The 21,785-nt window shown below is 52.2% G+C and overlaps 1 protein-coding gene across 1 annotated transcript; it reads left to right on the top strand.

Annotated features, from left to right (window-relative positions):
* Window positions 1–242: 242 nt before the first annotated feature.
* On the top strand, window positions 243–18,312 carry KCNE1 (potassium voltage-gated channel subfamily E regulatory subunit 1). The gene is made up of 2 exons (XM_066545574.1): window positions 243–270; window positions 17,658–18,312. Exon 2 carries the CDS (start codon window positions 17,696–17,698, stop codon window positions 18,074–18,076), a length of 381 nt encoding a protein of 126 aa, XP_066401671.1. The 5' UTR covers window positions 243–270; window positions 17,658–17,695; the 3' UTR covers window positions 18,077–18,312.
* The last annotated feature ends 3,473 nt before the right edge of the window (window positions 18,313–21,785 follow it).

Here is a 21,785-nt window from a genome sequence, read left to right as displayed (position 1 = left end):
CATTCTGTGATCCAAACCCACTGGAGAACTTGGATGTTGCAGCTTTAATTAAACTGCAGTGTTGATTCCTTGATTATTTCAGGTTTGTTTTTGGTATTTTAGGCAGTTTTGTGTCCTGGTTCATTGGCTGGTGTGATGAGCAGCCCCCAGATCGTGGATGGACACCCCTGCAAGGCTGGCTTGGACAGGGATTGGAACAACCTGGCAGAGTGGAAGGGCTGGAATGGGATGGAATTTAAGGTCCCTCTCACACCAAACGTGAATTTTTGGGTGAGATTCAAAAGAAAAAAAAAATCCCATGGGATGTTTTTCTGTTGTGTGGGAAAAAAAGGAGTGAATTTCGGACTTCAAGTGCAGTGGAGCAAACAGAGGCTTTGCTTTCCAGCCACTGCTTTGCCCTGGAAAGCTCCACTTTGAGGGGCACCTCTCTTTGACTCTTTCCAAGAGGTTCCCTCATCCCCCACAATTAAATCACAGCTGTCAACGTGTTTAATTAATTTGCCATCAGAAGCTTTATTACATTTAGTGAAGGATGGGAAGCACTGAGGATGTTAAAGCTCAGCTTTAACAGAGCTGGGTGGAGGAGAATTCCAAACAAACACCAGCATCAAGGCAAAGGATTCGAGTGCTCCCCCAGCTCCCAGCCCCTCATCATTCCCAGTGCTCCCCACTGCCCAGAGCACTCCTGTGATGCTCACAGGTGGTTAAAGCTCCTAAATGGAGCAAGAATCCCATTGATTTGTTTCAGTTTGGGTTAGAAGGTGATGCCACGCTGAGCTTTTTGATGGGAGTGCAGCTGGTCATAACAGCAGGATAAAGAACATCCCCCTGGTGAGATCTGCTGGAAAATATTTGGATGGACAAAGTGCTGCATTACTGGGCCTTGATTAATGGATGGTGTTTGGAAACAAAACTTTCCAAACAAAAGGAATAATGTGCTGGATCTGGCAGAGGGGTTGATCAACAGGAATTCACTTTTTCCATTTCCTTGTGTGGAACAAACAAAGGAGGCTTAAAATTAGTAAATAATTTAGTCATGGCATTAGGAATGGCATGGTGGGGTAATCACAGGGTTATGGAATTGCTGAGCTGGAAGGGACATTAGAGCTCACCCAGAGCCACCCCTGCCATGGCAGGGACACCTCCCACTGTCCCCAGTGCCCAGCCTGGCCTTGGGCACTGCCAGGGATGCAGGGGCAGCCCCAGCTGCTCTGGGAATTCCAGCCCAGCCCCTGCCCACCCTGCCAGGGAACAATTTCCCCCTAATATCAAATTCCTTCTCCTGACACTCCATCTCCTTGTCAAAAGTCCCTCTCCAGCCCTCCTGAGCCCCTTCAGGAACTGGAAATCTTCCACGAGTTCCCCCTGGAGCTCTGATGATCCACAACATTTCCAGTAGAGCCCTAAACCCCAACCCCTCCCTATACTGTCCATTTTTTTCTCTTCAGCCATAAAAGAAAAAAAGAAAGGAAAACACATTTATCAGTCATGCAAAGTGCAGCAGAAAGCTCAGGAGAAGGAAGGAGCTCTGAAGTTCAGAGAGCTTCGAAAGGCTGTGGTTGCCCCATTCTTGGAAGTGTCCCAGGCCAGGCTGGGAGCAGCCTGGGACAGTGGAAGGTGTCCCTGCCATGGCAGGGGTGGAGGAGATGAGTTTTAAGGTAAAAAGTTCCAATTTGAGCAGTGCCAGGTGTTGGCAGGGGCAGCTGCAGCCTTGGGCACTGCAGGGAGCTCTGTCTGTCTCTGTCTCTGTCCCTCTGTCCCTGTCTCTGTCCCTGTCTCTCTGTCCCTCTGTCCTTGTCTCTGTCCCTCTGTCTCTGTCTCTGTCCCTTTGTCTCTGTCTCTGTCCCTCTGTCCTTGTCTCTGTCCTTCCTCAGACACTGAAGGCAGATGATCACTCCAAAATCAATTTATTATCATCACCATCAGCACTTCCTGCACCTCTCCCACACCTCAGCCCTGGCAGTTTTTAGTGCAGCAGGAGCTGAGGAGGAGCAGCCTGGGCCCAGCCTTGGAGGTCTTCTCCAGCCTCGGGGAAGTTCCACGGTGCTGACCTGGAGAGGGAAGAGAAGGATTTGCCTGGGACAAGGGCTCAGTGTTCCCCTCCTCAGGCAGGTGCTGCTCCAGGTAAGGATTTCAATGCTGAGTGCATCTGCACCAGCTCAGCCCACACAGGCGAGCAGAGAGGCCACACAAACACTGCCCTGAGCCCGTGTGCTGGCCAGGGAATGGCCCTGGAATCCCAGGATGGGAATCCTGGCAGGAACCTTACAGCCCATCCACTGCCACCCCACCATGGTGGGCACCTTCCAAAGGTCCAGGAGAAGTGTCCAAGGCCAGGCTGGAACAAGCTGGGATAGTGGAAATCCTACCCATGGAATTGGATGGTCCCTAAATCCCCCCCAAACCAAACCATTCCCAATCCCATGGCCTGGCTCCTCTGCTGCTGCTCAGAAAGGGATTTTGGGAGCAATTCCAACAGTTCTGGCTCTGCCTGGGGACCATGAATGAGGTTTGACTTCACTCATAGCACGCTTGGAATGAATTTGCTCCTCCTCAAATGGTTAAATCCTCAAATGGTTAAATCCTAAAATGGTTAAATCCATGGAAAATTGGGGTAAGGAGGGATGAGCAAATCTGTTTTTACACAAATCCACAGCAGTTATCCAGTGAGGGCTGCAGGGGTGTAGCTGCACATCCAGGAGAACTCCTGACCCTCTCATTCCACTGGGAATCACTGGAGCAGGAGCGCCCAAGGTGTGGGAAGGGTGGGAATTGGGAATCAGCTGCTGCTGCCCTGTCCGTGTGTGCTCAGGGCAAAACCAGCCCAGCAGGAAGACACACAGGGGCTGCCTGGAGAGAAAAGCTTATCTGGGCCCCACACCAAAACACAGGCACTTGTAAAGAAGAGGAAATGAGATAAAGAAATTACTCAGGGCTGCTGCTGCCTCTGAAAAACTTCCTTGATAAGGGAGGCAAGGCTGGGGCTCACGTGCTGAGGGTGGTGTGGGCAGAGAGCTTCAGCTTCAGCGTAACACAAAAACCTTTCCCAGTTTTGCTTCTCAGGACAGGAGGCTCTTTTCCTGAATTTGAGGTATTTTTGAGGTTCTTCCTTGTGCATGGAGGACCCTCCCCTCCTGACATTCCTCAGCGAATTTGGTGCAAATTCCTGGGAGCTTGGAGGGGATCTTTGGACAGATCCTTTTTCCTGCACCATGGGGGAATCTTGGATCTTTCATTCTTCTGACAATGCCACCATGAAAATTGGTTTCTGACCATAGAACATCCCTGCTTCTCAGTGTGCTGGGAGGAATTTGCCCATGGAAAGGGAGCTCAGGCCTTGGGAAGAGCTGCCCAGGGAACATCCAGCCCTGCAGGTGTCCCCTGCAGGTGGCACTGAGTGCTCTGGGCTGGGGACAAGGTGCCCATGGGGCACAGCTGGCACTGCATGGGCTGGCAGGGCTGGGCCAGAATCCTCAGGGATTTGGGGGTTCTGGGATCTGCTGATAAAAAGGGGGGTACAAAATGCCCTCTGGGGTGGTTGGATTCTGTGGAGGAAAATCCAAAGGTTCCATGATATTTTTGCTGAAGGATCAAAGGAGATCAAACAGGTCAGGCTTTCAGTACTTTAAATGCTGGGAGGATGAACCAACCCCAAGGGATGTGATTCAGGTTGGACACTGGGGCTTGGAGCAGCCTGGGCCCGTGGGAGGTGTCCCTGCCATGGCAGGGCTGGGACAAAATCATCTTTAAGGTCCCTTCCAACCCAGCCCATTCTGGGCTTCTGTTTGCTCCTGGGATGTCTGTTTGAGTCTGGGATCCAGGCTCTCACCTTCCTCCCTCTGCTCAGCCTGTGGGAGCTGATAACCCCCATAACCTCACAGGGGATCCCAGAATCCTGGAATGGTTTGGGCTGGGAGGGACCCCAGAGCCCACCCAGAGCCACCCCTGCCATGGCAGGGACACCTCCCACTGTCCCCAGTGCCCAGCCTGGCCTTGGGCACTGCCAGGGATGCAGGGGCAGCCCCAGCTGCTCTGGGCACCCTGTGCCAGTGGGGGTGAGTTTGTGCCTCAGGGGAGGAACCCGCCCAGCACCCCTGGGAACAATAAACTCCAATCTGGGTCAGCACTAATCCTAATTTCCTCTGTCTGGTCACTGAATCTGTGAGTGGTGATTGGTGGTGCCCCATCTGAACCATCCTCACCAAAACCAACTCTCCAGTCCCTGTGCCTCTGCTGAGGGCTCAGAGCTCCTCTGCAGTACAGGAATTCCTGCATTAAATTCCTGAATTTAATGGGATTCAATGGCTCTGGGGTTGGAAGCCTCCCCATCCAGCCCCTTCCAAAGCTGCAGCCATCAGCACATTTTTAATTTAACACTGTGGGGTTTTTTTTCCCCACTCTAAGCTGCATTTCAGTGGCAGGCTGCAGAGTGCAGCCAGTTTGCCCAGCTGCAGGAAATCCCAGCTCCAGTGCATTTGCTGCATCCCTGAGCTGTGGCCTCGCTGCTGCTGCCAAGGGAAGCTCTGGATCCTGGCAGAGATCATGCAGAGAGGGGGGCCAGGTGCTCCAATCCCTTGTTTTTCGGGCTTTGGGGTTGTAATTAATTAATTAATTAATTAATTAATTAATGCTGGGATAGCAGCAAGTGAATTACGTCCCCCCCTTGGCCATCCTTTGTAGGACTTTCCATCCTTGGAAAACCTCAATCCAAAATTATCTCTGCAGGGTTTGGGCTGAGCTGGAGGTGCCAGATCCCAAAGGGGCTGGCCATGGCCTTTGGCAGCAGAGCTCTCTCATGGGGGGACACACTTGGGGTGGGGATGGAGCTGGAGAAGGACCTGGCCACCTCCTGTCCCCTGGGCTGGGCCAAGGGAGCAGAGCTGGGCCCAGCTCGGGGCACTGTGGGGCCAGAAACCAAATTATTCCTGAATTAATTCTGAATTATTGAATGAATTCTGAGGTATTTCTCCCTCCCTCCTGCTCAGGAGCCCAGAGAACTCTGCCAGGGAGGGTTTGTACAGCTCTGCTCCTTCTCCCTGGTTTTCAGGGGTTACCATGCCACAGATAAAGACTTGCACAGAAACATTTTAGACCTCATCTGTTCCTGTGCAAGGGCCACAGCAGCAGCTTCTTCAAGGAAAAGGGAAAATTCATTGAAAGAATAAAGTATATTTTAACTTTAAAGTTAAAGTCAAATACACTTTAAAGTGTATTTAAATTTAAAGTGTCTGCTCCCCATTCTTATTTCAGTATTTCTTTCCTCAAAACAAAAATGAGGCTGATTTAAAACCCAAAGGCTTCCAGGAATGCAGTTTCAAGAGATCTGCAAGACCCTGTGCTGGGAAATGTCCTTTATCACCTTCCAGAGAAAACTTCCTGAGGGATCCCATCACTCCACAGCTCGTCATTGGCCTGGGCAAAATGAAATCTGTGCCTACTGACAGATCCAGGAGGGCAAAGAGGATTCCTACACCGAGTTGGAGCTCTTAAAAAATATATTAAATAATAATCTCCCAGTCACAGGTGCTGTCAAGGCCCCCTAAAGTCAAATAGAAGTTACAGATTTGCTTCTGGAACAATGGATCTGCGCTGGTGGAGACACAGCCCTGCCTGGGCTGGAGGTGACACTGCTGGCACTGGGAGGGGACTGGGGCCCACACAGGCTCTGAGACCTCAGAGAATGAATTAAAATGGCCTAAAAGGTTTGGAAATGACCTTAAAGATCATCCTATTCCATAGCAGGGACACCTCCCACTGTCCCAGGCTGCTCCAAGCCCCAGTGTCCAGCCTGGCCTTGGGCACTGCCAGGGATCCAGGGATGGAATTCCATGCCAGCCCTGCCCACCCTGCCAGGGAACAATTCCTCATTGCCAAGATCCCACCCAGCCCTGCCCTCTGGCACTGGCAGCCATTCCCAGCTGGGTTTGGACAGGGATCACCTTCCAGGGATGGCTCTGGAAGGAACCTGGACACAGGGAGAGAGTCCTGAGGGGATGGAATTCAAATCACAAGGGGAAGGCAGAGGGAATCAGACCAGAAATGATGAAATCTGGATTTGGGTTGGGAGGGAACTTAAAGCTCATCCCAATCTACCCCAGCCATGGCAGGGACACCTCCCACTGTCCCCAGTGCCCAGCCTGGCCTTGGGCACTGCCAGGGATGCAGGGGCAGCCCCAGCTGCTCTGGGAATTCCATCCCAGCCCCTGCCCACCCTGCCAGGGAGGAAATTGTTCCTTATGTCTGATCTAAACCTGTAGTTTTTCAGTGTGAAGCCATTCCCTGGGTGCTGTCCCTGCATGCCCTGGAAATTGTCTCTCTCCAGCTTTCCTGGGGCTCCTGCAGGCCCTGCAAGGCCACCCTGAGCTCAGCCCAAAGCTTCTCCTGTGCAGGTGAACAATCCCAGCTGTGCCAGCCTTTCCTCCCAGCAGAGCTGCTCCATCCCTCTGCTCATCCTGGAGCCTCCTCTGGGCTCTCTGCAGCAGCTCCAGCTCCTCCCTGGGCTGGGATTTCCCTCGCTGCCCCAGGAATGGAGCTGGGATGGCACCGGAGCTCAGCAGAGCCCCCCTGTCCCCACAGAGGGGTTCCCTCCTCCCCAGGCATCCTCTGCCCCCTCCCTGTGTCCTGTGGGATGGGAAGGTGACCCCAGAGCTGCCTGGGGGACACCAGAGCCCTGCCCTGGCAGAAGGGCACAAGGAATGGCCCCAGTGCCCTCCTTGGGCCTGGCCTGTCCCCACAGCTCCCTGCCCTGGCACGGCCACCTCTGCCATCCCCAACCCTCTGCCAATTGTGAAAAACGCCAATCACTTGTTTTTAAAATTTTAAAAGTTTAATAGTAACAAAATGGTTATAACAATAGCACTATAATCAGAGTAATAATAATTTGGACAATCTGGATTAGGACAATATGAGACAATAGAAACAAAGAGTTACAGACATCCAGGTACCTTTTCTGGGCAGCACGAGCCCGAAAAAGGCCCCACATTACCAGAGGATTAACCCTAAAAAGCAACAGCCTGTTGCATATTCCTACACCTCACACATGATGCATAAATTCCATTCAAACTCAGGATTCTGGCTGGGCAGTGTCAGCTGCTTCCTCTGAACCCTGACGGTGTCATCATGGCTGAGTGAGGCAGGAAGAAGTTCATTTCTCCTGATAATGGGGCAATAAATTCTCTTTCTCTGAAAGATTCAGGTGTCCTGTGGCTGCTGTCTGGTGCAAGTACCTCATTCCTTTCTTAAAAAAATATCCCACATACATAGTTCCTATTTTAACTACAAAAGTTACCTTTAACTACAAAACTGCATTTACCATCCCATGAAAATTAAAATGTTATAAATATATTTATAATTATTATATATATTTATAAATATATTATATATAATAATTGCTTATATATATAAAATATTATAAATAATTATTTATATATAATTCATTATTATATATAATATAATTATATATAATTTAGATATAATAATTCATTCTTATATATAAATATATTTATATATAAATATATATAAATATATAAATATATAATTTACATAGTTATAAATAATAATTAATAATTATATTATATTTAATATATTATATATATAATAATTATAAATATAAATATACTTGTTAAAGTGTTAATACAGGACTACTAATCAACACAACAAAATGCATACAGTAAATCTCTGCACAGAGCCATCTAAGATGCACTTTTCACATCTGCCATCCCAGATCCTTGCTCCTGTCCCACCCCCGTTCCCAGGCACTCAGGGAAGAGTCAGGCTGGCCCAGGCAGTGGCAGGATCAGATTTTGTCCCAGATTTCCCCCACGAGGAGGAAGCAGGGCCTGACTGTGCTGTCACTGACCACCCACACCCTCCTCCTCCTCCCCTTCCTCCTCCTCCCTCATGGATCTCTCCTGGATCCAGCTCACTGTGGCCGCCCCAGAGGGAGCCTTTGCTGCCCTAGCCCCATTTCTGAGCCTCCTGCCTTGCTGATGTCACCCATTTATTTCCTCAAATGGATTTATCCACAAGTGCACTTTCCCTAACCAGCCCCAGCCTGTCCTCCCACAGCTTTTCCTGGTGATGCTCCTGGGCTGGGTTAAACTCTGGGCACCTTTCAGTCATTTGGGGAGTTCAAACACTCAGGCACAGCATTTCCTCACATCCCAGGGTTTTGGTGGCCGTGCTTGGCCTCAAACTGGTGCCATGGTCCGGGGAAGGAAATCTCCTCCCCTTGTGACTCCTCCTGAGCCTGGGCCACCCCTTCAGCTTCTCCCTCTTCCTTGGCCCCCCTGCTCCTTTGCCAGGCTTTGAAATTCACCTAGAAGGGGGAATTCCCTGGGAGCTGTGAGAACAAGAGGATCAGATCCTGCTCCAGGTTCCCAGGTGTCACAGACATCTTTTATGAAAAATCCTTTCCTTAGGATTTTTCCTCCTGAGAAGCTGAGAGGCCTCAGGAACAAAATGTGACAATGGTTATCTGCTGCTGTGGAATGCAACAGGAGCATCTGGGATTGGGCTCATGTGGTTGTTTCTAATTAATGACCAATCACAGCCCAGCTGGCTCGGACACAGAATCTGAGCCACAAACTTTTATCATTCTTTTTCTATTCTTAGCCAGCCTTCTGATGAAATCCTTTCTTCTATTCTTTTAGTATAGTCTTAATATAATATATATCATAAAATAATAAATCAAGCCTTCTGAAACATGGAGTCAGATCCTCATCTCTTCCCTCCTCCTGGGACCTCTGTGAACACCATCACACCCAGGGGCAGGGGAGAACTGGGCTGCCCTGGAGGGGGAAACTGAGCCGGCAGAAAGGCAAATTGCACCAGAGATTTGTGCCAGTGTAGGAAATGAATCCCACAGGCTGCTCCCTCACTGAGATGCAGCAACAGCTCAGGCAGGGGAAGCAGGGGCTGCACCCTCACCCTGAGGGTAAATGCAATAAAGGTCTGGGAAAGTGGGCAGCAAGGAAATGCTGAGACATTTTCATCCATTTGCTTAAATTGGTGCCTCCATCACCACCTCAATTCCTCTCCCCAGCTGCTGCCCAGGCAACAGCAGCTGGCAAAGAGTGTCAGGAAAGGAGAGGCCATCCCATCCCATCATCCCATCCCATCCCATTGTCCCATCCCATACCATCCCATTGTCCCAATCCCAATCCTAATCCCAATCCCAATCCCAATCTCAATTCAATCTCATCCCAATCCTTCCCAACCCATCCCATCCCAATCTGAATCTGAATCTAATCCCATCCCATCCCATCCAATCCCACCCATCCCATCAATCCCATCCCAACCCACCCCATCCAAATCAATTCCATCCCATCCCAATCCCAATCTCAATCCAATCCATCCCAATCCCTCCCAACCCACCCCATCCCAATCTGAATCTGAATCCAATCCCATCCCATTTTATCCCACCCCACCCCTATCCCAATCCCCATCCCAATCTCCATCCAATCCATCCCATCCCAATCTCAATCCAACCCCACCCCATCCCATCCCATCCCATCCCAATCTCAATCCAATCCCATCCATCCCAAATTTAATATGAATCCAACCCTATCCCATTGATCCCATCCCAACCCATCCCATCCAACCACATCCCATCAATCCCATCCCAATCCCAATCCCAGTCCCAGTCCCAATTCCAGTCCCAATCCCAATCCCAATCCCAATCCCAATCCCAGTCTCAATCCAATCCCATCCAATCCATTCCTATCCATCCCATCCCATTGTTCCATCCCACCCCATCTTATCCCATAAATCCCATCCCATCCCTGTTTACTGCAGCTGATGAGGATCTGGGGGCCCCTGTCCCTGCCAGGGCCATGGGATGGGATGGACTGGGATGTGCCCTGGCCCAGGAATGCTGAGGGGACGACACGCCATGGGATGGGAATGCTGAGGGGATGTCACGCCATGGATGGGATGGGATGGGATGGGATGAGATGGGAATGCTCAGGGGATGTTTGTCACCCCATGGAATGGGAATGCTGAGGGGATGTTTGTCACCCCATGGAATGGGAATGCTGAGGGGATGGCACCCCATGGAATGGGAACGCTGCGGGGATGTCACCCCATGGATGGGATGGGAATGCTGAGGGGATGGCACCCCATGGATGGGATGGGAATGCTGAGGGGATGGCACCCCATGGGATGGGATGGGATGGGATGGGAATGCTGAGGGGATGTTTGTCACCCCAAGGGATGGGAATGCTGCGGGGATGTCACCCCACAGCAGCAGCATCCTCTGCAGGAGCTCAGATGGATCTTTCAGCGCTGACAAATTCATTTTGTAGCTCCCAGGTGGGCACTGGTGAGCTCCCCGTGGCTCAGCGGTGACCACAGAGCTTCTCCCTCCCGTGGGAAGCACAGGGTGAGATTTGGGGTGGTTTTTGAGGTTTTGGGGGTGGCTGCAGGGAGCCAGTGCTCCCTCCAGGGAGGTGTTTGAGGGGAGCCCTGAAATGACCCCCCCCTTCCTCCTGCCAGCCCAAAATGTGCAATATTCCAGGGGGATGGAGCTCGGGGAGTGCCAGGGGCCAAGGCAGCACCTCTGGGAATGTCCCAGCCCCGGAGCCCTCCTGGAGCAGCCTGAGCTCAGAGCTCCCAGGGGTGCAGCACACAGGGAGGGGCTGGGGCTGTGCCTGGAGGGATTTAGGTTGGGTTTTAGGGCAAGGTTCTTGCCCAGAGGGTGCTGGCACTGCCCAGGGAATGGGCACGGCCCCGAGGCTGCCACAGCTCCAGGAGCCTTTGGCCAGCGCTGCCAGGGATGCCCAGGCTGGGCTTGCTGGGGTCTGGGCAGGGCAGGGCTGGCACTGGGGGTTCCCTCTGGGTCATTCCCACTCGGGAATTCCAGGGTTCCCTCTCTCCCGTGCTGCTCTGGCTGCACATTTCCCCTGCCAGGAGCTGCGGTGCCCCCTCAGCACCTCCCACCTGGGCACCTGCCCGGGCACGGCTCTGCTGCCCTCCCTCCTTCCCTCCTCCTCCTCCTCCTCCTCCTCCTCCTCCCAGCCCGGCTTTTCCCTGCTCTCCGTGCCAGGACGGGACAGTGGCAGCGGGCTGGTGGCAGCAGCAGCCAGAGCCAGCTCAGCCCCAGAGCCACCCCCGGGTGGCATCTCCTCCTTGCCCAGGAGGGGCTGGAGCCCCCAGGTGTGTCCGGGCACCCGGGACGGGAGCGGGGCTGGGGAAAATGGGAATGGGCAGGAGCCGGGAATGGGCAGAGCCGAACCCATGGAGGAGCAGAGCCGGGCTGCCCTGCCGGGCTTTGGTCGCTGCTCCAGCCCTGCCGGGTTCGCTCCCCGAGGTTGCTGCAGCCCGGGATTCGCCGGGATGGGTGGGATCAGGGAGGAGTGATGGGGTTCCACCCTGGAATAGCGGGATATCTGCAGGCTGTGTGCGAGAAATCTGAATTTCTGCCTTGTGAGCAGAGAAAAGTGGGGCTTTGGGGACAGCTCACTGGGGGTTTGGGGACAATTCAGTGCCCAGTGAGGTTGGATGGGATTCATGGGATGGGGTTGGATTTATCTTCAGCTTGGGATGGGATGGGATGGGATGGGATAATGGGATGGGATATCTATATGCTGTTATCTACATGCTATTGCAAGAAATCTGAATTTCTGCCTTGTGAGCAGAGAAAAGTGGTGGTTTGGGGACAATTCAGTGGGGATTTGGGGACAAATCCGTGGGGGTTTGGGGACAATTCAGTGCCCAATGAGGTTGTATGGGATGAGTTGGGATGGGATTGATGGGATGGGGTTCGATTCATCTTCAGCTTGGGATGGGATGGGAGAGATTGGGGTGGATGGGATTGGATTGAGATTGGGATGGGATAATAGGATGGGATATCTATATGCTGTTATCTACATGCTGTGTACAAGAAATCTGAATTTCTGCCTTGTGAGCAGAGAAAAGTGGGGGTTTGGGGACAATTCAGTGCCCAATGTGGTTGGATGGGATGAGTTGGGATGGGATTGATGGGATGGGGTTGGATTCATCTTCAGCTTGGGATGGGATGGGAGAGATTGGGATGGGATGGGATAATGGGATGGGATGGGATGGGATAATGGGAGGGGATGGGATGGGATAATGGGATGGGATATCTATATGCTGTTATCTACATGCTATTGCAAGAAAACTGAATTTTTGGCTTGTGAGCAGAGAAAAGTGGGGGTTTGGGGACAATTCACTGGGGGTTTTTGGGGACAATTCAGTGGGGGTTTGGGGACAATTCAGTGGAGGTTTGGGGACAATTCACTGGGGGTTTTTGGGGACAATTCAGTGGGGGTTTGGGGACAATTCAGTGGGATGTGGGGACAATTCCATGCCCCCCACTGCACAGGTGCTGCCCTTTAACTCAAGCCACGCCAGGAGCTGCGGTGGTGCTGCCAGCGTGAGCAGGGAAGGACGGGCCAGGGCAGGCAGGGGAGGCTCTCCCAGCCAGGTGGGGCTGCAGGAGGTGTTTGCAGAGCCCAGAGCTGCAGATCCCTCCCTGCAGCACCTCTCCCTCTCTCCCTCCCTGCCAGCTGGGGCAGGAGCAGTGCCCCGGATGCTGCCCTGGGTTGCAAAATTCCCGGCAGTGGGGTGAGGAAATGGGGCTCCCTTGTGCAATGGGGACGGTGTCAGAGCCACTCATCCCTGAAGGAATGGCAGGGAAACAAGCCAGGGAGGTCACTGGATCCTTCATGGCTCTGCAGGAGCACCAGGGCGTTTGGGAGGCAGAGAGTCTGGGAGGTGGGAGATGTGCTGAGCGGATTTTTGCTCGGAGAGCAGCACAGGCTTTGTTTCTGTGTCACCAAACCACAGGAAATGGTGATAAAGCTGCGTTTTCTAAAGGTGAGTGTTCCTCTAAGCTGCCTGGCTTTCTGGGGCTGGCTGCTGATGCTTTTGGCAGCAATAGGAGAGAGGGCTGGAGATGTTTGCTTGGTGGAAATGGAAATAGGGGCACTCTGATGTGGGAGAGCTGAGAAAACGCTGCTAAAATCTGTCACTGCACATCCAGCTCTGTTTGTGAGATAAAAATCACATTGAAACTTCAGGGAGTTTCAAAAAGTTTCAAAAGCAGGGAGGAGAAACAGAGGCAGCCAAGAGTCAGTTTTTATGGAATCCTGGAATAGTTTGGGCTGGGAGGGACCTCAAAGCCCACCCAGTGCCACCCCTGGGACACCTCCCACTGTCCCAGGCTGCTCCAGCCCCAGTGTCCAACCTGGCCTTGGGCACTGCCAGGGATCCAGGGGTGGAATTCCATCCCAGCCCCTCATTTCCATCACAGGGAAATGAGGGACTGGAATGGCAATATACCAGTTGGGAGCCATTCCCTGTGTGCTGTCCCTGCATGCCCTGGAAATTGTCTCTCTCCAGCTTTCCTGGGGCTCCTCCAGGCCCTGCAAGGCCACCCTGAGCTCAGCCCAAAGCTTCTCCTGTGCAGGTGAACAATCCCAGCTGTGCCAGCCTTTCCTCCCAGCAGAGCTGCTCCATCCCTCTGCCCATCCTGGAGCCTCCTCTGGGCTCTCTGCAGCTCCTCCCAGTGCTCGAGGACAAAATTCCTGTTGAGCTCCAAAGCTGAGGGTCACAGATTTTAGGTGCATTCCAGGACAGAAAATTCCCTTTTCCCATTTAAACTCTGGTGGCAGCAGCAGCCTCTGGCAGCACCTGGAGATCAGCCCAGCCCAGACAGGGCAGGAAGGGCTGGGCTGGAGCTGAAGGTGCCCACTGGGCTGGGTGCCCTCCACTGGGAGCAGGATCCAGGTTCAAGGAGCAGGATCCAGGCTCTGGGAGCAGGATCCAGGCTATGGGATCAGGATCCAGGTTCAGGGATCATTATCCAGGTTCTGGGAGCAGGATCCAGGTTCAGGGATCATTATCCAGGCTATGGGATCAGGATCCAGGCTCTGGGATCATTATCCAGGCTGTGGGAGCAGGATCCAGCCCCTTTGGAGCACACAGAACCTTGTGCTGTGCCTTTGCTGGGGAGCAGCCAGTGCCAGTCAGGGGGTGCCAGTCAGCCCTGCCATCCCCACAGCTGGCAGCAGCTCCATGAGGTGCCAGATCCAGCTGCAATTCCCTGTGTTTGGAGTCCAAAGCCACTCTGCAGCTCTGCTGTGGCATTCCCATGGCCTCAGCTCCCAGGGAGGCACCAGGAGCTCTCCAGAGCCTCCCTTGGCCTCTGCACACCCAGCTGGGCTCAGAACCCTGGGGTGGCTTTGGCAGCTCTGGCAGCCCAGGGCTGCAGGGATCAGGGCCAGGCCATAAAATCACAGAATCCCAGACTGGGTTGGGTTGGGAGGGAGCTCAGAGTCCACCCAGTGCCACCCCTGCCATGGCAGGGACACCTCCCACTGTCCCAGGCTGCTCCAATGTCCCCAGTGTCCAACCTGGCCTGGGATGGAACTGCAAAAACCTGGAGAGAGAAAATTCCCAAGGCCTGGAGGGGCAGGAGCCAGGGAATGGCTGCCAGTGCCAGAGGGCAGGGCTGGATGGGATCTTGGCAATGAGGAATTGTTCCCTGGCAGGGTGGGCAGGGCTGGCATGGAATTCCATCTCTGGATCCCTGGAATGTTCAGTTCCAGGCTGGACCCTGGGGCTGGAGCAGCCTGGGGCAGTGGGAGGTGTCCCTGCCATGGCAGGGGTGGCACTGGGTGGGCTCTGAGGTCCCTCTCATCCCAAACCATTCCAGGATTCCACGAGAATTCCCCACCCTGTGCTGAATTTCTCAGCCTCAGACCCGTGAGTGCTCAGACAAAGAGTTCACAGTGAAAATCAGCACGAGGGGTCATTAATTAACAATTAATTAATGTGACCTGTCCTGTGTGTGCCCCCCTCCATGCCTGCAGGAGCTGTGCTCCCTTGGCTGTGAATACTCCAGGGAAACGTTCTCCTCCTGAGGGACACTGGGGACAAGAGCAGAGCCCTGGCTCTGTCCCTCTCTTTCAGCAGCTCCTTGTGCAGATTTATTCCCCAGCAAGGCATAAACAAAGCCCAGGAAGGCTCCAGGTACCTGCTGTTCCTGCAGGGTCATTCCCAGCCGAGCTCCCTCCCATGCAGAGCTCCTGGGAAAGCTCCCTGAGCTGCCACCATGCCCTGCCACAGGTGTCACTCCTGCCCCTTTCAGCCTGCATGGACTCGAAATGGTTCTGAGGAACTTCCTCCTCCAAATCCCCACACAACAATGGCTCAGTGTTCTGGAGAAGGATTTGCTGAGCTGCTCCTGTGGATTTACAGCTCTGGGAAGCCCTGAGAGCCACGCAGGGGTGCCAAGGTCACCTTGAGTGACAATGCCCCATTCAGGTGGTCCAGGGACATTGGGATGTTCCTTTTCCAGACTCTGGGCTGTCAGTCATGGATGAGGAAAGGCTGGCATGGCTGGGACTGTTCACAGGAGAAGCTTTGGGCTGAGCTCAGGGTGGCCTTGCAGGGCCTGGAGGAGCCCCAGGAAAGCTGGAGAGAGACAATTTCCAGGGGATGCAGGGACAGCACCCAGGGAATGGCTGCCAGTGCCAGAGGGCAGGGCTGGGTGGGATCTTGGCAATGAGGAATTGTTCCTGGCAGGGGGGGCAGGGCTGGCATGGAATTCCATCCCTGGATCCCCAAGGCCAGGCTGGACACTGGGGCTTGGAGCAGCCTGGGACAGTGGGAGGTGTCCCTGCCATGGCAGAGGTGGAACAAGATGAACTTTGAGGTCCCTTCCAACTCCAAAATGATTTTATGATTTGATGTTGCCTGGCTGCTGAGGATTTGGGAATGCAGTGCTGACAGAATTCCTCTCATTAAGTGATTTACAGCTGGATTGGAAAAGGAAAAGGACCCTTGGGCCTCCTGTGTGAGACTGGCAGAGCAGAGGCTGTGCCTGGGAGGCTTTGGCCTTCCAGAAGCTTCTGGGCGTCCCCATCTCCTGCTCCTGGAGCTGTGGCAGCCTTGGGGCCGTGCCCATTCCCTGGGCAGCCTGGGCAGTGCCAGCACCCTCTGGGCAAGAACCTTGCCCTAAAATCCAACCTAAATCCCTCCAGGCACAGCCCCAGCCCCTCCCTGGTGCTGTCCCTGTCCCAGAGCAGAGATTGGAACTGTCCCCCTGGCTGGGACCCTCCTCCTGCTGGGGGGTTCAGGAGGGAGTCCTGAACCCCAAACAGCAGCAGGGAGCTCGGGGTGAGATCTGAGCCAGCCCCACACCAGCACAGAGCAGCTGTGCAGCCCCAGGGGCTCTTGGAGGTGCTGCTGGGAATGGACTCAGCCCTGGCTGGTTGCAGGTGGGAGATGAGAGGAGCTCTCCACACTGAACTGATGCCTTGTGCACGCTGACCCAGAGCAGAGACTGGGCAGAGCTAAAGAATAAAGCAGGGATTTATTAAAATAATAAAGATTAAATAAACTATAATTTAGTAATAAATTATTATGACATCATTTAATATATTATAATTTTATATTTTATATATAATATATAATATAAAATATATATTTAAATATAAATGTATATATTTAATATTAAAATATATAGTAAAATATTAAATTATATAAATTTAATATTATAATATTATAATATATGTAATAATTCAGCAATAAAATTTAATAATTTATTAAAATACATTTTAATAAATATTTTTATAGATATTTATTTAAAGGTCTCCATGGATCCACCTTGGGCAGCACCAGAGCCCAGCCAGGGCTGCACCCAAGATGAACCAAAATGGCCCCAAAATGCATGGCCGGGCACGGGGTCTGTCCCTGGGATCAGTTCTGCTCCATTTGCATCTTGCAGTTCATTGTCCCATTCCAGCTTTAGCCCCTGCAGTCCCACCCTGCTTGTTTTTCTCTCTCCAATTCTCTGTTGTTTATATCTTGTTTTTCTCTCTTCAATTCTCCCTTGTTTACCCTTTTTGGGCCTGGAGCTTGTACCAGTTGTCCTTGTACAAGCTGGAAAAGGATTGCTCTGTCTCCCTGCCCTGTGAAGAGAACTGACTCACACTTGAAGCTCAGAGCTACACACTAAAGCAGCATAGAACCTGAAAAATATGAAAGCTAAAATTAAGGCATCACACCCAGGCTCTCAAATCCCTCACTGAGGAGGGGAACCAGGAAAGGGAGACAGAGGAAATCCCATCTTTATCTGTGGGATTCATCAAAGAAGTTTTTTCTGTTCAAGAGAGAGGGGGAAATGTGGGAAATGGATTTGTGGAGAAATCTCAAAGCCTGACAGAAGGCTCACACAGTGTGCACCTGTATGCAAACCTTGAGATAAGAAATGCTGACTTAGAAATGCCATGGAACAGGACAGACATTGCTGAGAGAGAAATGGAGCTGGAAACAAGTTTCAGAGGATGGCCTTGCAAATAAGACTGGGTAGTTTGGAGAAACAGAACTATGAAAGACAAAATGTAGTGGGACCCATAAGGGGTAATTTTAGATGATTGGCTTTGGGCTAAAGGTGTGGCTAAAGGTGATAGGCCAAGAAACATTTATAGTGTAGTGTAATTAGGAAATGGCTTCTCTGATTGTGAATTATAACATCTGTATTGTCTCACCCTTCTCATGAGACAGAAAATGGAATAAAGGTTTTTAAAACACCTCTCAGAAAAGAGAAGTGTTTTAAAACACTCTGGGTCAGAAAAGAGCTGAATCCAACATTTATCTGATGCCACCCCCTGACTTTTATCCTTTTCCAGCCAAAGTAAGGAAGAATTGCCAAGGACAGAAATCCCAAATGCTGGCGCTGTCGAACACCACGGCCCTGAACCTGCTCCTCTCCAAACTGCTCCAGGAGTGCCTGGAACGCTCCAACAGCTCCGCTCCTCCCCAGGAGAGCAGCGCCAGCGACAGCCTGGCCATCATCTACGTGCTGCTGATGCTGGGGCTCTTTGGCTTCTTCAGCGTGGGGGTGATGGTGACCAACCTGCGGGCGCGGCGCCTCGAGGGGCCCCGCGACCCCTACAACACCTACATCGCCACGGACGCCTGGCACAGGAAGGACAGGGAGTACCTCCAGGCCAAGATCCTCGAGAGTTACAAGCTCTGCTGTGTCCTGGAGAACCAGCTGGCCGTGGAGCAGCCATCCAGGAAGATCCCTGAGGAGAAATCTTCCTAGGGAAAGGGGACAAGGATGGAGCGCGGCGCGGGGACGATGTAAGCGGGGCCTGCTGTGGGCCAGGGGAGCTGCTGGTCCTTGTGCAGAGCCACAGGGGCTGGCCAGGCTGTAGGAGCAGTGCTGGTGAAGCTGATGGATCTGGGAGATGCCAGTGCTGCCCCAGAGCCTGGCATGGCCATCGTGTGGGAATCACCGTGAGGCAACATCGGGGATCGCATGGAGCACCACGGACTCATCAGCTTCACCTCCTGTGCCAGGGCCTCATCCCTCACAGGGCAGGGATGGATGGGATCTTGGGAATGAATCTGCCCTGGCACAGGGTGCCCAGAGCAGCTGGGGCTGCCCCTGGATCCCTGGCTGGGCCCAAGGCCAGGCTGGGCACTGGGGCTGGGAGCACCTGGGACAGTGGGAGGTGTCCCTGCCATGGGAATGGGATGGATTTGATCTCCCTTCCAACCCAACCCATTCTGGGATTCTCTGATTCTCCAAAAAGCAAATCTTGATGTTGCTGGTGTGAAATTAGAGCCTAATTAGGGCCTAATTAGAACCAAACACAGGGCAGAGGTGTTAATTGCCAAGCACGGCTTAGACAATCATTTTCTAGAGAGACCAAATTCTCCCAAAAAACAGCAGCTGAAAGATTTCATTTGCATTTTTGTCCAGGTTAGAATAATGATTTAATAACTTGTACAGTGCTGTGCTAACCTGTTTCCTTCAGAATCATGCCCCTCTTACTGATAAAATATTAGGAAAAGATTCCAAATTTTTTGTCTGAAAAATATCTCCATGGAAGAACACAGACTTTGGAGGGACTTTAGTGACTGTGATAGGTGTGGCACTTGGGGACATGGTCAGTGTTGGGTTAAGGGCTGGACTCAAAGGTCTGGGAGGGCTTTTCCAACCTCAGTGATTCCAGGATTCTGATTCCTAGCAGGTCTGCCAGACTGCTCTTGCTGGGACCAGTCAATTTAATTTCCTTCCTATGGATGGGGCTTGATCCTGGCAGCAAAATCCACGTGCAAAGAGTGGCTCTGTGCCATGGATGTGGGGAACACTCCCAAATTTCAATCCCAATTAATTATTGCACGAGCCCCAAGTGCCAGCCCCTGGTTGGGAAGGGAATTTCCACTGTGGGAAGAAAATTCCATAATTTTTGCTGTTTAATCACCCAAAGGTGCTGTCTGTGCTTATCTCAGATTCCATGAGCAGCTCCCAGGTGTCCATCCAAGGATCCCCCACAAAATCCAGGAAGGTTTTCCTGCCCTTCCCTCCTTTTTTCCTCCTCCACAGGAGGGACAGGGCAGCCAAATTCAGCTGCTGTGGCACCAACATTCCCCTGCCAGTGAGAGGAGAAATCCATCTCCCCTGGGCATTGTGCTCCCTAAAAGAACAGCTCTGCCAGCTTGGAGTGAAGGAAGCGACACTCTGGGCAGGAGTGGGGGTTTTATTCCTGCCCTGCAGACCCAAATCCCATTTTTAGCTGCTGGAGAGGAAAGAGACTGGGGGAGGCTGGGGAGAGGAGCAGAGCAGCTGCTTCCAAGGCAAGGTGAGGGCAGAGAGCTTGGAGAGGGAGGCAATCCCAGCTGAGCCCTTTTCCAGGCACCTCTTTAACACTGCACTTCCATCCAAGCAATATTCCAGCCCTGTCTGTGTTCCCAGAGCACTCAGGACTCTCAAAACTCAGGGTTGGTTTTTTAAAATTATATTTATATAGTGTCTACCATTAAGCTGAGGACAATATCCATGATTTTGGTGTCTGGAGCAGCTTGGGAAATCTCCAGCAACTTAATCATCCCAGACACTTTTTCCTCTGGAAGAATGAAAACCCAATCCCAGCTCTGGAAAAATGTTGGTTTCTCAGCTTGGGTGCTGCTCTTTTGGGATCTCACTGTTTAGGACTTGCCCTGGGAGAGGATTTACAGAGCCAGAACCTTGGACTTGGCTTAAACTCGCACCAAAAATTGCCTTTAATGACATGAAACACTTTAATTAGTTAAAACCTTCAATTCATGAAAACATTTAATGGCATTAAACCCTTGGAGTGAAGCTCTCCCTCCACCCTAGGTATTTTCAGGGATTTTGGGTAATTTTATTTTCATAGCTCCAGGGGGATTATTTGTGAGGAGGGTGATGCTCAGCATTAACTGCACCCCATTTTTTTTCCTTTTAGCAGCTCTGCCTTTTTATTTAACTAAAATTAAAAAGGAGAGGAGCCTTGCTGTGTCACCCTCACCTCTGGGTGCCTGTGGTGGATTCCCACTGAGGGCTTGCACCTTTCAATCCTGGACTTCTCTTCCCCTCTCTGGTTTTTTCACTTGTACAGAGCAATAAAATGTGAATTTCAAGCCCTGCTCATGGCCTCAGCTGTTGTTTTGTTCCTGTTCCACAGGCTCAGGGCAGATCCTCCCCAGCGGGCACCCACTCACCCGTCCCCTCTCTCCACCCGATTAACCAGGGCCAGGCGGCTGCTGGGGCCTCTCCCAGAGCACCCAGAGCTGCACAAACACCAAAATATCAGCGGGGAATTGCCCACCTGGAGCTGGCTCCCGGGGCTTGCAGGCCCCAGGGCCATTCTGGCTCGGGTGCCAGCTGGGCACGGCTCCCTGCCCAGGGCAGCCAGGCCTGGGGGGCACCTCCAGCTCCATGGAGTGACAGCGGGCCTGCAAAAAGCCATGGGAGTGTTGGAGTGAGTGCAGAGGAAGCCATGGGGATGTTCTGAGGGCTCTGGAGCCAGGCTGGGGAGAAGCTCCAGGCAGAGCTCAGAGCCCCTGGCAGGGCCTGAAGGGGCTCCAGGAGAGCTGCAGAGGGACTGGGGACAAGGCCTGCAGGGACAGCACCCAGGGAATGGCTTCAAAGTAGGATTAGATGGGATCTTGGGAATGAGGAATTGTTCCCTGGCAGGGTGGGCAGGCCCTGGAATAGAATTCCCAGAGCAGCTGGGGCTGAATGGATCCCTGGGCCATCCCAGTCTCCACCCCAATCCTCCTGTCAGTTCAAAGCCTGTCTCTGCCTGCCCACAAGAATTCCACTCACACGGAGCTGTGAGGCTCAGTTTGGGACAGCCAGGTGCCAATTCCAGCTGGAAGGAAAGGTGAGGCCAACACTGAGGGAAGCCCATCCCATGAATTACTCCAGGAGTTCATCTCCTGAGCCAGGGAAGCCAATCTGTGCTTCTCTGGGGCAGCTCTCACCTGCTGGGATTGAGGGCTCAGCCTTTGCCCTCCCCACCCTGGAGAACTCCAAGCTCTTATTTCCCATCCCATGGAGAACTTGCACCCACAGCAGGCGGGGTTTTATTTTAGCAGCAGAAATCTTCAGAGCTGCAGGGATGGGAGATTGTAGCAATGTGCCCTCTGTTGATGGAGTCACAAAACTCTCCTTTGTCTCCTTAAAAAGGAAAAAAAGCCCAGAAGTTTCTCTCCTCAATTAGGTGAAAAGACATCTCATAGGACTTTGGGGACTTCACCTCAAACTCAAGGAGAGCCAACTGGACAAAGAGCCAAAAAGTCCCGCCTAAGCAATTTACTAGAAAAAGAAGAGAACAAAGAAACCAAAGGCTTTTGTGAGGTGTTTTACCAGGAGCAAGAACCTCTTGCACCTAGCTCAGTTTTTCTCTGTAAAGAGTTTTGTTATTTTGCCTTTTATTAAAACTTTTCTGTTTCCAACACTGCCACAGAACCCATCCTGCTGATTTTATGCCTTCTAAGGT

Source organism: Molothrus aeneus, chromosome 2 (assembly GCF_037042795.1).
Source record: "Molothrus aeneus isolate 106 chromosome 2, BPBGC_Maene_1.0, whole genome shotgun sequence".
Lineage (NCBI taxonomy): Eukaryota > Metazoa > Chordata > Aves > Passeriformes > Icteridae > Molothrus > Molothrus aeneus.
The sequence above is the reverse complement of the archived record's forward strand: the minus strand, read 5'-3'. Positions and strand labels throughout refer to the sequence as shown.

Bases quoted from the DNA above. Each gene is read 5' to 3' on its own strand.
- KCNE1 (XM_066545574.1), top strand. From the start codon at position 17,696: ATGCTGGCGCTGTCGAACACCACGGCCCTGAACCTGCTCCTCTCCAAA.